This window comes from Hemibagrus wyckioides, linkage group LG07, assembly GCF_019097595.1.
Source record: "Hemibagrus wyckioides isolate EC202008001 linkage group LG07, SWU_Hwy_1.0, whole genome shotgun sequence".
Taxonomy (NCBI): Eukaryota; Metazoa; Chordata; class Actinopteri; order Siluriformes; family Bagridae; genus Hemibagrus; species Hemibagrus wyckioides.
In genome coordinates this window covers 6,355,876-6,372,861 of record NC_080716.1, presented here as the reverse complement: position 1 = coordinate 6,372,861, position 16,986 = coordinate 6,355,876, and the positions used below count along the sequence as shown (strand labels likewise).

The following is a 16,986-nucleotide window of genomic DNA, read 5'->3' as shown; positions in this document are numbered from 1 at the left end:
AACTGGATGTTCAGTACAAAGCATTAAGACTATGGGAATATTGTTTAAATGTTTTCAGAACTATTTTGTGGACAGAAAAATAGCCTTTTTTGTTTGGAAAGGCCAATTATTCATATCATCACATGAAGTAAGTAAAGAGATTTACTGTAATTGAAAATTATAATTTGATTACCTTTAGATGCATAATGCAAATTATTAGGTAAAGACAAGTACACATATTTACACATATTAACTTCTTTCTTTAGGCAATATTTTAAAAGTACCCTGAAACGTTTATATGTGAAAGTTTGGCAGGCTGAAATGTTCAAATAATGAATAAAACTTCAGTTTTTAATTTGATGTAAATAAAGCATAAAGAGAAATTGCAGGTACATAACAAGAAATATATGTTGTACATTAAAATATCACTTGCATTAAATTTGAATGATAGTTTCTATAAAATCCTTAAAATGCACTTTTCTTTTTAACATATAATTAATATAACATAACCTAATGTATGTATGTAGAATTCTAATAAAAAATACATTCTGAAGCACGTTTTGTAAAATTCTTGGTGGGGGTGTGCTCTAACTGTGATGAAACTCTAGAAACACTAGAAACGCCCCTGCTGAACTGTCAGAGGGATTTTGGGCTGTGAAATATCACTGTGTATCAGTACCACAGTGAATCAAATATAGTTAATCCCTGTACAAAATACCTGCATACCATTTTCCTAATTTGGAAGCACGTTAAACAACTGGAGACTTAGGAATACTGGATAATCACAGCTGTTTTAGTCTATGGAAGGTATTTATGTATGTTTTTGGATATATTTTAGGGTGGATTTTACTCTGGAATGATATTTGTGCATGGAAGATTTACTGAAATGGAAATTGGATATGTCTACAAACTACACTATGGAATTTGTCTATGCAACTGGATGTTGAAGAAAAAGAAGAAGAAGAAGAAGAAGAAGAAGAAACATTACAACCATGGGAATATTGTGTAAATGTTAAAAGACTTTTTAGACTATTTTTTAGAAGCAAAACCTTTTGATAATCCAATTAACGATATCATCACATCAAGTAAAGAAAAAAATTCATTAGAATTGCAAATTTTTATTGCCTATACAAGCTTTTCTTCTTCTATGTAATCTTTTAAAAGTAACATGAACAGTCTAGATTTGAGAGTGTACCAGGCTGACATTTGTAATTTGTTTAAAAAAATTGAATCACAATGTTCCTGTCCTTAGCTGAATGTAGTTTAAGTTTAACATAACCTTTTCTAGATTAAAATAACAGTTTGTACTCTTGTTCTTAAGACAAGCTTGGGGCACAGGGTTTTTGTAAAGGCTCGAATCACAGTGACACTGATCCTCTCTTATTCGGAAAGCCGATCACTCTTCGAGTTGAACCAAGTAAGTCCTTTTTCACCTTACTTTTCTTGTTGTTGAAATAAGTAAATTATATCTTGTTACCTAAATTTTGTCTCTTGAAAATTTTGCTTAGCTGTAATTATTCTTAGAGGAGATATGTACAAAAGAAAACGACCAATGCTGTGTTAAATTGCTTATGTTGTAACTTGAAAATGGTAAATTTAATTGAACTAATTAAAACAATTCAGTTGCAAGATTTAAATAATGCCACAGTTTAGAAACTGCATGTGGACGTCTATGTACCGGCAGCTTAAACTCAAACTTTCTTTCTGTGGAGAAATTGCAAAATTAGTACTGCTGAAGTACATTTCAGAAATCACGAAGTCATTCAGGTGCAAAATTCATGTAGTATAGCATGCCTAAAACATAGGTTTCATATTGTAATTACATCTGCCTTAAACTTAAAATGATATAAGATGAAAATAAATATAAAAATGAAAAAAAAATCTAGGATTTAAAAATATGTATAATGTATAAATTATAGAAATTTACAATTTCCGATATACATATATATGTAGGTAGAGATCAAAATGCATGCATGGAAGACAAACTTAATAAAAAAATGTTCTGAGGATATGAGAGGATTCTAGTTAAAAAAAAACAGCTGTCAGAAATGCTGGCAAGGAATAGATAGACATTAATATAAAAAAATATAAAATATATAAAGTTTGATTAAATTAAATTTAAATTGCAAAATTAAAACAAACTGCAAAATTCCTAAAAAAAGGACAATTGCTATGGCATTCATTCACTTTATAAAAATGTATTAATTACTATATTATAGGATTTACATTTGATTTGATATGTACACTATTCATTTTCCCTATTTGTGTAGTATGAAAAATGAAAAGAAAAAAGTGAAATAAAAAGAAAAGAAATAAAAAATTGTTTTGCTTTAGTAATGTAACTTGTTAGTTAACAACAATAGAGAATAATATTTATCTAGAGTAGTATGAGGCCAAGATTGAAATTTTCCATAATGTCTACTGCATCAAACACAAATTTCTGATCTTGAAATGGTTTAACTCCAAATTCAAGGTTCAAGATTCAAGAGGTTTATTTGCCATTTGTATGCTGACAGTTTAACTGCATTTTTGTTTAAAAGAGATATGCCTCACAAAATTAAAAAGTTCCTTTCATATTTCTTAAATAAGAGTATAAGAGATCCAAAAACCAAAAATAAGGTTGCAAAAATATTCCCTCCTACTTACAATATCTTCTTATTGACTCTTCGCTTTTTTATCAGCCTCAAAATAGAAGACATTGCTATTTTAGAAATTTCAGAAATCAGGGAAATTTCAATTACCGAAATGCCTTTATGAAAGCAATAAATTTTTTTCAAAACTGAACCGTTTTTCTATTGAGGAAAAATAGATAAAAAAAAATCTGAACAAACATGCACAAAACAACATTTTATTCTTGGAGAAAAATAACAGAACAAAAACAGATTAAAAGCTATTAGTTAAAACAGGTAAAAACAAACTAAAACAGCACTATTTTTTCATCCGTAGTGCTTAGTGGATATAAAAATTTACATTCTCTAGCTGCTATAGTTATTTATTTAAGGCATTTGTGTAAGGCATATATACAAAATAATACTTTTGTGTGATATTCTTTCACTATCATAAGTAAGCATGTAATTTAATGTTCAAACAATCTGATATTAACAGCTATTAACAACTTTCCTCTAAATCATAATGTTTGCTCTCTAGCAATATTTTTGAAAGTCAATTCGTCCAATTTTTGTCAAGTAAATCATCAATTCCCAAATCAATCAGTTATGATGTAGATTGTAAACAAGCATCTGCCAAATTTTCAATCAATTTGTCTTTGTTGTATCTGTATCATTTGGTACTGCATGTAAAGTTGGACACACCGATTTCATCATTATCAATATCATGTCAGCAAAAGAATACTGTGGGTAGAACAGTTTAGTACATAACCTTAATCATAATTGTGCACAGAGGAAGTTGTAGATTAAGCAGTTTAACATCAATCTTTATCAAGATAGTTGATCAATAGGAGCATATTTGCACAAAAGGCAATGAGACATGGCACCTGAGCTAAATATCAAGCCTGGAGAGCTGTGGGCAGGTAAATTTATTCGGTAAAAAAAAATAAAAAAATTCAGGTTTAGATTAATTAAAGGATTTGCTTGTCATTGAATGTCTCTAAAAACGATAGTTTTTCTCTTTTTCCCTAGCCTACTACAGGTAAAATATTCCTAGAAAACTTCCAATAAACAAATGTTTCATTTCAAAGTAGATGATGAAATCAAACCCATTTCTGTTCTCTGAGATGCCTCAAGTGCTTGTTCATAAGCATCTAAAATGTGAAGGTGTTATGTTCTGTGTGTGATCTCACACTGAACTGACTGACTAATTTTTCTATCAAGCTTTAAATAATTCATTTGCTTATACTAATTTAAAATTGTCCAATAATGCTACTGTACTAGCATATGTAAAAGGGGTCAATTTGACTGATCCAGCTGTAATATGTGTAGAAACATAGCTAAAAACGGTCATATATGTAGGCATGTGAAGGTCTAGATGCAGTTTCAATGATCCCTCCAGAGGTAATCAACAACTCAAGCAGCTAAAGCTGATTCATCCTGCCCTAGAATCAAAAACTGAATTATGTTGTTTAACAGTTACATGAATCAGATATTGAGTCATTTCTACATTATTCCACATATCAAGTCTTCATTTTGTGCTTGTTTCAATTTCACATGACATGCCTTAATTATGATTTGACCTCACTTTCTTTCTTTTTTTTTTTTTTTTTTAGATGTTGAGATAAATTCTCCCCCACTTCTATCAATATTATCTTCGATTGGTGGCGAAGACTCATGTCTGGCTGCAGGCTTCTCTCCAAAAGCAGGCACATTATCTCTGATTACAGCAAGCAGTATTGTTAATCACACTGTTAACAGAGCTGTTCTGTCCAATCAGAAGACGTATTACTTTGCTGCATTTTCCGAAAACATTAATGAATGTCATATGAATAGTATAAAGGCTTATAAAACCGAGGAAAAACGTAAGTATTCTTGATTTTTTTTTCTCTGAATGAGGTAACCTCAAGATAAATTAAAAAAGATTCTATACAATTTCATGAAAATCTTTATGTTAATCTTTTCTCAGCAACAGCAACAACAGCAAACTGTGAAAAGACCAACACTGTTACTGACAGTATGTCTGATACTCAATCCAACAATTCAACTGAAATCGTAAAACCTGAAACAAAAAGTTACTCTGGTGAGTACATGCTATATGATGGCTGGCTGTGACTTAATGTGACTGACTGTTTTGCTCTTATATATATTTATATATATTTTTTATTTTTTAGGTGATCCGAAGGGAAACACCATGCAATTGATTGTGACTGGTCTCAGACTTCTGTTGGCTAAAGCAGTTGGTGTAAATATACTGATGACCCTTAAAGCATTTCTTGTCTAATGTTAGACAGATCTGGAAGCTTCTCTTCAACCTTTTGCCTAATCTAGGACTGCTGTACCTGCAAATGAAAAAACAAAAAACAAAAAACAAACTCCAAATAAAAGCTGGATTTGTTGAATTTCTTGTAACTGTAACGGTTCATAGCTGTACTTTGACATTTACTAAGAAATTGAATACCATCTTTTTCTATGTTTAAATTCTTCAGTTTTCTTCATATATGATTAAAACGTAAGTATTTCATGTTAGTTGCATAACATTTTTCAAGTAGTGATTTGCCAGTATTCTTTAGTTTAACTGTTTAACCTGCTGTGTTTATCTTATATACATTTATATTATGTTGTCTATATAAAACAGAGTGTGCTTATAGAGTTCAAGTTGGAAAAAAAAAATAGTGCAATAACATTTTATTGCCTGCAGACAGATAACAGTTGTGCAAGTCGTTGCATTAACCACAGGTTTAACAGCAAGTAACACTGCAAGGCACGAAGTAAAACCTCTCTCACAGATAACAATCGACCACACATTTCAGTTTCTAGGAAACACTGTGTTTCATCATTAATCGCAATTCGCGAGTGAGAACTCTGCAAAGAAGAAAAGAGCAACATCAAGTTTATACTTAATCTCTTTCTATGGCTTTATTTACAGCAGCAATATACTGATGCAGTCTAAAAACTTTGTTACTCAACTGTTTTGTATTTTTTGTATGCTTTAATGATATGGATCTAGCTTTTAATATTGGCTTTTAATTATATATAAAATATGAATCTAAGTATAAGAGAACAATCATGATAAGGTGTTTATGGGCGATGATGCAACGTGTATTTCTGAAGAATGAAGAGGTGTGAGTTAATAAAATAATATAATAAAAGTACTCTTTCCAAAACCATGATGTCAGGTTTGTGTGGCTTCCTCTACTGATGATAAAAGGTTGTACTTATATAAACACAAACATATCAAAATCTTCATAAAAAATCTTTAAAAATGAAACAATTGCTAGGTAAATGTAGAATTTTTTTTTAATTCCATTTAAATTTTTTAATGAAATATCATGTTCTATAAATATAACTTATATTTATCTAAAACTGTTTCAAACAACTTTGATGTCATTCAGTCTATAATAAAATAAAAATTTCATGTGAATAATACAAATTTACTATAATTTAGGTAGAATCTGACTGGGTGCTTGGATAGCTATAAAATTTGATACTTGTCTAATCTGACTTTAGCAAAGAAAATAATCTAACAAAAACCTAAAAAAACAAAACTTAAATATAAACAGCTAATATTAGCCAAATTTTACCAATAGGTTGAATCTGACTCACTGCTTAGCCAAATATGTTAGCAACATGAAGTAATGCTAATCTGATTAGCTTTAGCAAAGAAAACTAAAGATAACTTAGTTAAATATAAGCAGCTAATATTAGCAAATGAGCAAAAAGTACCCCACCATGCTTTAACAATTAAAATAGAATAAATAAAAAGTAAAATTAAAATAGAATAAATAATTTTTTTTTTATTGAAAATGCAATTATTTTTAATACCACACAACTGAAATATAGTAATGAAAGACAAGTATTTTTTATTCCTGGTATATGATATGTGTAACACCCATGGTGTATTCTCATAGGCTTCAGGTCCACTGAGACCCTGATCAGGATAAAGTGGCTTACTAGGCACACACATTTATAACTATGGCAATTTGCTGTTTTAGCCACCAGGGGGTCCACCTCCCACACATGTGCACTCTACCCTATCCATCAGTAGAATGGGACTATCATTAATTGGACAGTGTTTTGGTGGTGGCAGTAGTGACCTTGGTTTTCAAGTGGCATGTTAGTGGTTGATGCTATGATACAAGTGCAGCTGTGGGTGTATAGTTTGTGCAAATTTGTTATTTCTACATTAAACCTTTTGCTTGTGGGTTGTTTCTTAAGCCGACAGTGTTATTGCCGAGTTAAAATCTGAGCTAATCTAACCAACAACACACACACCAAGTCATGGTCACAGCTGTGGTTCTGATCATTTATCTACATGAATATGAATACATGAATAATTGTACAGGTCCAAAATACACCATGTGTGTCCGACTGGGAAAACTGTTCATATTTTGACACTATCAAATTTGAAAAAGTTTACAATGGGTTGTCACTTCATCAGACTTTATCACCGTCATCCTTAACATCCCCTGTTTCATCCTGTGGTATAATTCACTCTCAGCACGAGCATTACCTTCATCTCATCACTCATCCGTCTGCATGGTAGGCAAATAATCAGTCAGTTGCTTCTGTTGATTTCATTTCTTGTAATAAATGCCTTTTTATTAGGTCATTTAAACATTTTTTGGAATTGTCTGAGAAAAAAGCTGAGGCAAGCAGACAAATTAAAAACATTTGATTGGGATACTGCTTCCTTGAACAAACTGATCTTTGCTGGTGGTCAGCCAGGGCCAGCTTAGAATATAGACTAAATAATAAATAAATCCACTTTGTTTGGGTAAAGCATATGTCATAAAGTAGAAACTGGACTAGACATTTTATTTAAATTTAGAATTTAGCTAGAGGGACATTTGACATCCGATGGGTTTCTCCAGATAACTATATATATATATATATATATATATATATATATATATATATATATATATATATATATATATATATATATATATATATATATGGATAAATTAAAAACATTTGATTGGGATACTGCTTCCTTGAACAAACTGATCTTTGCTGGTGGTCAGCCAGGGCCAGCTTAGAATATAGACTAAATAATAAATAAATCCACTTTGTTTGGGTAAAGCATATGTCATAAAGTAGAAACTGGACTAGACATTTTATTTAAATTTAGAATTTAGCTAGAGGGACATTTGACATCCGATGGGTTTCTCCAGATAACTATATATATATATATATATATATATATATATATATATATATATATATATATATATATATATATATATATGGATAAATTAAAAACATTTGATTGGGATACTGCTTCCTTGAACAAACTGATCTTTGCTGGTGGTCAGCCAGGGCCAGCTTAGAATATAGACTAAATAATAAATAAATCCACTTTGTTTGGGTAAAGCATATGTCATAAAGTAGAAACTGGACTAGACATTTTATTTAAATTTAGAATTTAGCTAGAGGGACATTTGACATCTGATGGGTTTCTCCAGATAACTATTTATTTATATATATATATATATATATATATATATATATATATATATATATATATATATATATATATATATATATATATTTAATAGAAATTTAAATGTTTTGATTAAACACATAGTATAAAAGCAACCTAAATTTAACATTTTGCTACAACCCTCTCACAAGATTGTGTAGTATATCTGAGGCCATACAAGCAAGAAGAAAATAGTTAAACCATATAAACATATGTTAAAATAATGCATTTCTTATATGCACAGGTTGCTTGAGGATAAAAATATGTTGACGTGTAGAAAGTGGGACAGTGGAGCAGATCTTCGTCAAAGCGGCTGCTGTTCATGAGTTTCTCTTATTTGAAGTTTTGTCTGAGCTGTGCATTTAACCGAGTTGTATTAAGGTGGTGCGGATTTGTCTAGAAAACATTATTTATTTTCTTAGTTAACTGAGGATATTTATCATGTAGAAATCAACAGGTTCTACAGTTGCTATGAAAAATCAGGTTAGATAATCAAGACTTACCTTTAATGCATTTTTTGCATTCAGTGATATTTGGACTACCAATCCAATTGAAGAGAATCCATGGGGATGTATGTGATAGCAATTTTTTTATTCATTAAAGTTATTGTTGAATTATCATTTTTTCAAAGGAACATTAGTGCAAATGAACCTAAGTTTTTTATGTTTTATTTTTTTAATTTCTTGTTCTCCTCTTGATTTTTGTCTTTTCAAATTCAGTGAAGGTGTTTTTTGACTGGGTGTTTGACACTGTGGACATCTGGTTCAGGCTACAGGATCTATTTTGGAGCTGGAACAAAGCTGGTTGTTCATTCTAGTGAGTATAATTTATCACACAAAGTGTAAACACTTAGAAGACATACAGAAATTCTCTTAATGTAAATAGCCCTAAATGTAAGCTTTTTATAAGAAATGTTTTATACTGTTGAATGTCTGTTTCATAAAAAATAGATAAAAATTATGTGTCAGTGCATCATGTAATCAAATAATGCACAGTTCCATTTTACAATCTAAATTTAATTCCTGTAAGGATGGTTGTTTATACTGTGCCAAATTCTGTAAAAAAAAAAAATACTATAGCTACTTGATATAACATATAGCTAACAAAATTGAAAGGCTAATGCTACTGTAAAAAATACAACCCAAAAGTGCTAATCAGCTACATTGAATTCTATGATAAAGGTTTAACGGTATAAAGTTCGCTTTATATTTTGTTTTCTTGCTTTATTGTGAACCTGACAAGATTTTTAAATACATTTTGCCAAATAAACACTAAGCTAAACAGTAGAAATGTTAAATATTTTTTAAACAACCTTCATATATTCAAGTTTTTATGATTATTTGATTAATGTGCTATGTAACTTGACAGTAAAAGTATCATACATAACATTCAGTTTCATAGAGACTGAAAATCTAACAAAAAATATTAACAAAAGAAACAAAATGCTAAACATTATATGTTTTGTGATCTTATAAATGTTTTTTATGAAAGATTTTATAAATCATTTAGCAATTTAGCTTTAATCTAGTTAAATTGCTAAATTAAAAAAAATAAATAGCTTTAATCTAGCAAACTGTTAGACATTCTTAAACTCCAAGTTATGTGTATGGAGGTTCAGGATGTGTGACTGTTGGTGACAACAAAATTATATTTGGCAAAGGAACTTGGCTTTATGTTGAAGCAGGTAAGAAATTACAAGTTTTTGGCTCAACAAAAATTTGCAAAATGTTAAAATTCCAATTGTTTTAGATTTGGAATGACAAAAAGAATGGTATAATCATTGAAGATATTCATTTGTGTACCTTACCTAAAGTTTTGCTTAAATTTCTTTTGAAATGACAGAATTAGCATGTTTTATATGCCATTTCTCAGTTTTGTTCTTTTTGGATTTGTCACACTTTCTTTGCACCATTGTTAAAAGTGACTAATATGTTTATTAAGTAGAGTCAAAAGCTTAATTAAAATTTAAAAATTAGTAAGTGTACCTGGTTAACGTACTGATCTGAAATATTGTGTGACATCTGGCACCAACAGTAAACTCATCTTTGGTCATGGAACCAGGCTTTTCATTGAAAAAAGTGAGTTCAATATATATTTTCACAAATCCTACCAGAAAAGAAGTACAAGTAACATTTTACACATAATATTTTAAGTGCTGTCTGTGGTAATTTGTAGTTTTGCCAGTGTTGCGATATTACAATATTGCTATATACATTTTTCAATTCAATTCAATTTATTTGTATAGCGCTTTTAACAATGGACATTGTCTCAAAGCAGCTTTAAAGAAGTATGGAAACAGAGAAGGAAAAAAAAAATTATAAGGTTTAAATGAAAGTTGCTATTTTATCCCTATTTTATCCCTAATGAGCAAGCCTGCAGTGACAGTGGCAAGGAAAAACTCCCTGAGATGATATGAGGAAGAAACCTTAATATTAAATAGGATATTGTTTCAATTAAAAAACTTTTTGGTCTGAACTAAACCTCTGTGTGACTGGAGCAGCCAGTAAAATTATATTTGGGCCCAGCACTATGTTCATAGTGGATACCAGTAAGTTTATTTGGAATGACACATTTTACAGTAAAATATCACTACATATAGAGATACTTATTCAAATCTGTGGATGTTACATTAGTAAAGATAGTCTTCATTCTTTAGTTAAATAAACAATAAATGTAGTTCTAATAAAAACTAAAACAGTTCATATAGAACATGAAATCTTTACATAGATAGAAATGCTTAAGGTTTTTGTTGTGCTGGTATGTATTGTGTGACTAATAGTAGGGACAAAATCATTTTTGCCAAAGGAACTCAACTCTTCGTTGAAACAGGTGACATTATATATTTTTTTCCTTAATGAATTTCTTTCTCAAATTTCTTTCTTCAAAGTTGAAAACATTGAAGAAAACTATCAAGCAAAATGGAATGCATAAATATTCTGATATACTACTACAATAAATGTATTACAGAAAGCTTTGTTTTATACAATTTGCCAGCCAGCAGTCAGATTTGCTGATTTTTGAGAGAGGTTATTCATTATATTGAACAGAATTATACAGTGTATTTTGGGAGTATTTGATATGGACTTCACCTCAGTGTGAATGCTGCTGGAGGAAACAGGATCATATTTGGCAAAGGTTCATCGCTTATAGTGGAATCTAGTAAGTTAAAAACATATTTTGGATCAAATTATGTGCAAAAGTGTATCATTACATACATGTTAAGCTGTTAAACATTAACAAATTTTATAGTGACATTAACATTAGTTATGTCTGTATTTGGTATTGTTAAAATATCTTGGATACTTAAATTAAAACATAATTACATTTATGTCATGCTACAGTTGAAGTTCAGATATTTAAATATTTATATGAATGAACAGATACTTTATTGATATCCTCTTTGGGGTGATTTTTGTAAATAAGGAAGTGGCCTTAAACTTTCTGTGGAGTTACAAAAGTGTAACACTTATCCAAAAGTCTTATAAACTTTAATAAACAAACTCAATGACTAGGTTTTTTGTATGGAAGTTGAGAATGTGTGACTGTTGGTGAATACAAACTAATTTTTGGCAAAGGAACTTGGCTTTATGTCACAGCAGGTATGAAAATACATTTCTTTTTGTCAAATAGCATGTTAAAGTGCCTATATTAGGACTTAAAATGCTAAAAAAAAATAATGATAAATATATTGTGCAGCAACCTATAGTTATTTTTAACCTATAGTTATTAAATATGTATATTTAGCTTGTTTTGCATAATCATTTCTAATAGTATGATTTGACAGTATCTTCTAGTATTTTTTGACAATTTTTCTAGTGAAAAATGTACATTAATCGAAAGAATAATTGATCATACCTTATTTGAATTTCATAAAATTAGTATGGAATGAGTTAGCGCACCAGTGTATCAGTTAATGTAGTGTAGTGTAATATTGTGTGACATTTGGTACCAATGATAAACTTCTCTTTGGTCATGGAACCAGACTTTTCATTGAAAAAAGTGAGTTCAACTTTTCTATTTGTGTGCTTAAAGTCTTTTTTTGTTAAAGTAAAGTATGTACTTGTGTTTAAACTGTAACACCAATACAGTATAACAATAAGACTAGACAAATTCATGCAGAAAATCAACAAATCTTCATCTTCAAACAAGAAGTTGTTTTTATCTAAATCTTGAAGAAATTATTTAGGTAGTAGCTATTTGGCTGACTGATATAGTATACCATTAATTTGACAGTAAACTGTAAAATTAACTAAAGACAATTGGGCAAAATTATGGATTTTAGTAGTATGTTTAATAGTCATTCTTTAGTGATAAACCTTTAAAGCTATAAATGTTCTTATTGTTGAAAATAAAACAATTATTTCAAGTTTAATTGTATCAGTAGAGATCAGGTAAGAAATATTACAATATTTCTCCAAATTATTTAGGTTTTCTACTGAAAAGCAAAACATAATATGTTTTCGTTGTGGAGGAAGGTATTTTGACTATTACTTGGAAAAGAATTGTTCAGAGTAAATGTGGTATTTGATATGGAGTTTATCTCGGTGTGAATACTGGTGGGGTGAACAAGATCGTATTTGGCAAAGGTATCTCGCTTGCAGTGGAATCTAGTAAGTTTTCAAATTGATATATTTTTGAAATTTGACATAATATTGCTAATTGCAAGTGCAAAAGATGTATCACAATGTAAATATTGTTTAAGAGCTGTTTACCTGATTTCATTGGGATGTTAACATAATTCGTCTTTGCAGCCATATACATAATGTTAAAACTTCATTTAAAAAATCAATTAGACGTTAAAACAGCATTGTATTTGCTAAAATATCATTAGCACCTTCAATGGAAAAATACTAACATAATTACATTCATGTCACATTTCAAATTATATTTAACTATATGCATATTTCAATGGGTAAATACACGTTTTATTGATATCCACTATTTTATTTTATTACTGTTTAAGAGAAATCTATGCTGAACTTGAATAGTATAATTTTCGTACTGGTGCTTAGCTTTGTGTGACTCGAGGAGACAACAAGATTATTTTTGCAAGCGGCATTAAACTTTCTGTGGAGTCGCGTAAGTTTTGTACACTTATCCGATTCTATTGTATGCTTTGAGATATCTAGTCTACCTGAATGCTTAAATAAAAACAGTTTTACTTTGCATATTGGTGGTGCTGGAAAACTGGTTAATAATTTAAACATTTAGTTGCAGCATTAGGTTCTAAATGTTCTTCAATTGTTGTTTTTTCTCATGTTTGTGTTTACCTGGGTTGACCAGATTGACTATTAGTTCAATATTTCTACTTCAGAATATTTTTTATAGTTAAAGAAACAACAAAAAGCATTAGTGCATTAGTGGTATAATGGTTGCATTTCTATTTATGTTTATAAATATATTAATAGAAAAGTTAGTTTATAGCAATGCTTCATGTCAGGTTTGATGCTGTGCACCCTAAACTTAAGTATTTGCTATGATGTATTACTTTGTGTGACTGTTGGGAGTGACAAAATCATTTTTGGAAAACCGACTAAACTACTTGTTGAAGTTGGTGAGTAAATTGACTTTAAAAGTTGTATTGTCCGTAGCTGTTCCTGTTTCAGTTCTGAATATTAAAATATTGATACGGTTGATTTGAAATGTGAAGAGCTGTGTCTGTGTTCTCTCAGGAACATAATTTCAGAATAGAGAAGTCTTGAAAATTGAAATTACTTAGCAAAATGTTGATGGAAACATACTCTGATGGTTTTCTCATAAAGTAAGTAAGAGTAAGAATATAGCATGCTACATATATTACAAATAACTAAACTTTAATTGAATTAAACATTCATTCAAATTAATAAATCCTATGTTGTATTTTACATTTTTTTTATCATAGTGAATGATTAAATGAGTTATTTTTACTTTTATTAAATTAAAAGATTAGTTTGTGGCCTTAGTATATCTGATATAGTTAATACTAAGCATAGCGTTTTTGCTTTGGATTGCCACTTTGTGTGACTTATAGTAATGACAAGATAATTTTTGGAAAAGGGACTCAATTGCTTGTTGAAGTTGGTAAGTTAAAAATTTCAACTGAACTATTAAAAATTTGATCATCTATAGTGTATATATATGTGTATATATATATGCTATATCTATATTTTAGAACAAACCTCATCATTAATAATTTAGCCTGAGTTTTATGCTTAAAAATAGCCAAGATTGAACTTTTTTTAAATGCAGATTCATAAATATATTTTCTTGAGGTTGAATGGATTAGGGTTGACTGGAAAAGTTAATGAAATGAAACATTCCACTGTGTGGATGCTAACAGAAATAAACTGATCTTTGGACATGGAACAAAGCTAACAATAACATCAAGTAAGTGTTTAGTGAGAAAAATCAGACACTTTTTAAGCAACGTTATACCCTCATTTGTTTATTGCTGTCAATTTAAAATATATCAATGTTACATCCCCAGTCAGATTATTGTGATTTGGATTCACTATGGTGTTTTGTTAAGATTAGTATTAGTAAATGAATCAAATAGAAAAACCTTTTTAACAGTGTATATAAAGTAAGAATATTAAAAACATCTTACTGCAATGGGATTTTAATTCCAGGGTTCAAGGGTTTAATTAGGTTTAATCTAAGCAAAATGAGTGTAGTATAAAAGAAGCCTGATATAGTGCACACTGAACTTGAGTATTTGCTATGGCATGCTACTTTGTGTGAGTAGAACTACTGAAAAAATAATTTTTGGAAAAGGGATTAAACTGCTTGTAGAAGTTGGTAAGTGAATCTGCATATCTTTGAGCACAAAAATCTAGATTTTAGTAATTTATCCTTGAATATAGGTTTCAATGTATACAACAATTTGAAAATTTGATGGTGATGAACGCAGTATTTAAAGAAATCTTTTTGATAGCAAATTCTCCAATAATTTCCTTAGAGTTTTGGATAAATAGATGTCAAGCAAAAAAAAAAAAGAAGCTATATATTGTTTTTTTCCCACTGTAAAACCAACCAGGATGAAGTAATGATGTTTCTTGATTAGACTGTACTGTAAAAGTTAACGAATTGACACATTCCACTGTGTGGATGCTGGTGGTAGAAATAAACTGATCTTTGGACAAGGAACAAAGCTTACAATAACTTCAAGTAAGTGTTTAGTAACAAATCTGACAACCCTTATATACCTACATATAGACCTTAAAAGAATATAGACCTTTTTTGGTTTTGTGAAGTTTAATAAGGGAACGGTACCATTTCCCTGTTATACTATTAAATCATAAGAAACAAAATAGTTTGTGGCCCCAGGGTATCCTGATGATGTATTTGCTATGGCATGCCATTTTGTGTGACTCGTGGTACTGACAAAATCATTTTTGGAAAAGCAATTAAACTGCTTGTTGAGTTTGGTAAGTTAATTGGCTTTATATATTACTCAACCATAGTTGCACCTGTTTTAGATCTTATATAACATAATATTAAAAAACAAAAGTCTCCATTTTTGAGATAGCAATTTTAATGCAAATCCTTCTCTTGGAATTTTATACCTTAAGGCATTAAGCAAAAATGATAGATATACATTAGTTTTGCTCAGGATAAAACCAGAAAAACAGAAAGAAAGTTAATGAAATGACACATTTCACTGTGTGGATGCTGGTGCTGTAAATAAACTGATCTTTGGACATGGAACAAAGCTTTCAATAACTTCAAGTAAGTCAGCTTATTCATGTGTTCATTGTGGCATTAGTATTTTTAAATTTGCAATTATTTAAATAGTTGTAGTTTAATTTTTTTAACTTGTAATTGTAGAATATCAAAGATGTTAATAGGGAAATTAAAAAAACAACTTATTCTAAAACTTAAACATATTCTTTCATATCACCTGAGAAGGATAGGATTACTAATGAAAATGTTTCTATAAAACAAATTTTAAATTACAAATTATACTTACAAATGTATACCAGCAACAACTTGAATGAAAAGCTTTAGAAATATTTTCTTTTCAGAATGTTTTTGTTTTTGGTGTGTCCCCTACATGCAAATGTAATTTTCAATGGAAGAGATACGACTTAAGGAAAAATATGCAGTTTTAACATAAAAAGTCCCATGGTCAACATCACCAACTAAATAGTGACTTAGAAATAGGGCTGAATCTTAATATATCCATTATTTGTTTTTGTTTATTTTGTTAAAAATGAAAGCAATCCCATATATTCAATGAGGACTTTGAAGTATTTGATATAGACTGTAAGTTTGTGTGAATCAAGCTGGTAACAAGCTGATCTTTGGGGCTGGAACACAACTCATAGTTGATCCAGGCAAGCATTTCTAATATACCTTTTTTAAATGTAGATTTGATAAAAAAATCTATAAACTATCTATTGTTTTCAGAATATGCAGTTTTGCTAGATTCAATTCTACATGGCATAAATTCTTGGCATATCGAAAAATACATGCTTATTTTTGCTAAGTTGCTAATGCAATCACAAAGAGACAAAATACTAGAAAATGTATGTACATTAAAATGTCTGTACATACCTGTGTATGTCATGCATTGGGAGCTACAGTGAAAATGTTATGAGGTGAAGCAGTGTGTGAATAATAACATAAAGCTGACTTTTGGCACAGGCATAAAACTGCTGGTTCAGTCAAGTAAGTTTTTTATCCTGTAATTTCTGTCTTACATGAATTCCACCACAATAATTCATAATTCGCCAAAGTGCAAACATTATTTCTATGAGAAATGGAATTTAAATAGCACAAAAGTTATTTAAAAAATAGGTGTTCGTTGCTTATTGGTAATAATAATAAGTAATAATATACTCAGCATAGTTGAGGTATTTGTCAAGCCTTAAGTAATTGTGTGACTGCAACTGGAGGACAGTATAAATTAATATTTGGAGAAGGCGTGAAACTTAC

At 29.7% G+C, this 16,986-nt stretch overlaps 1 protein-coding gene across 2 annotated transcripts; it reads left to right on the top strand.

Annotated features, from left to right (window-relative positions):
- The first annotated feature begins 625 nt into the window (after nucleotides 1–625).
- Nucleotides 626–5,740, top strand: LOC131355539 (uncharacterized). Of its 2 annotated transcripts, none has more exons than XM_058393882.1 (5): nucleotides 626–984; nucleotides 1,301–1,396; nucleotides 4,202–4,450; nucleotides 4,555–4,668; nucleotides 4,760–5,740. In XM_058393882.1, the coding sequence occupies exons 1-5, from the start codon at nucleotides 972–974 to the stop codon at nucleotides 4,867–4,869; spliced, it is 582 nt and encodes a 193-aa protein (XP_058249865.1). In that variant the 5' UTR covers nucleotides 626–971; the 3' UTR covers nucleotides 4,870–5,740. The 2 variants fall into 2 exon arrangements, with proteins under 2 accessions (XP_058249865.1, XP_058249866.1); XM_058393883.1 differs by having other exon boundaries at nucleotides 627–786.
- Nucleotides 5,741–16,986: the final 11,246 nt, after the last annotated feature.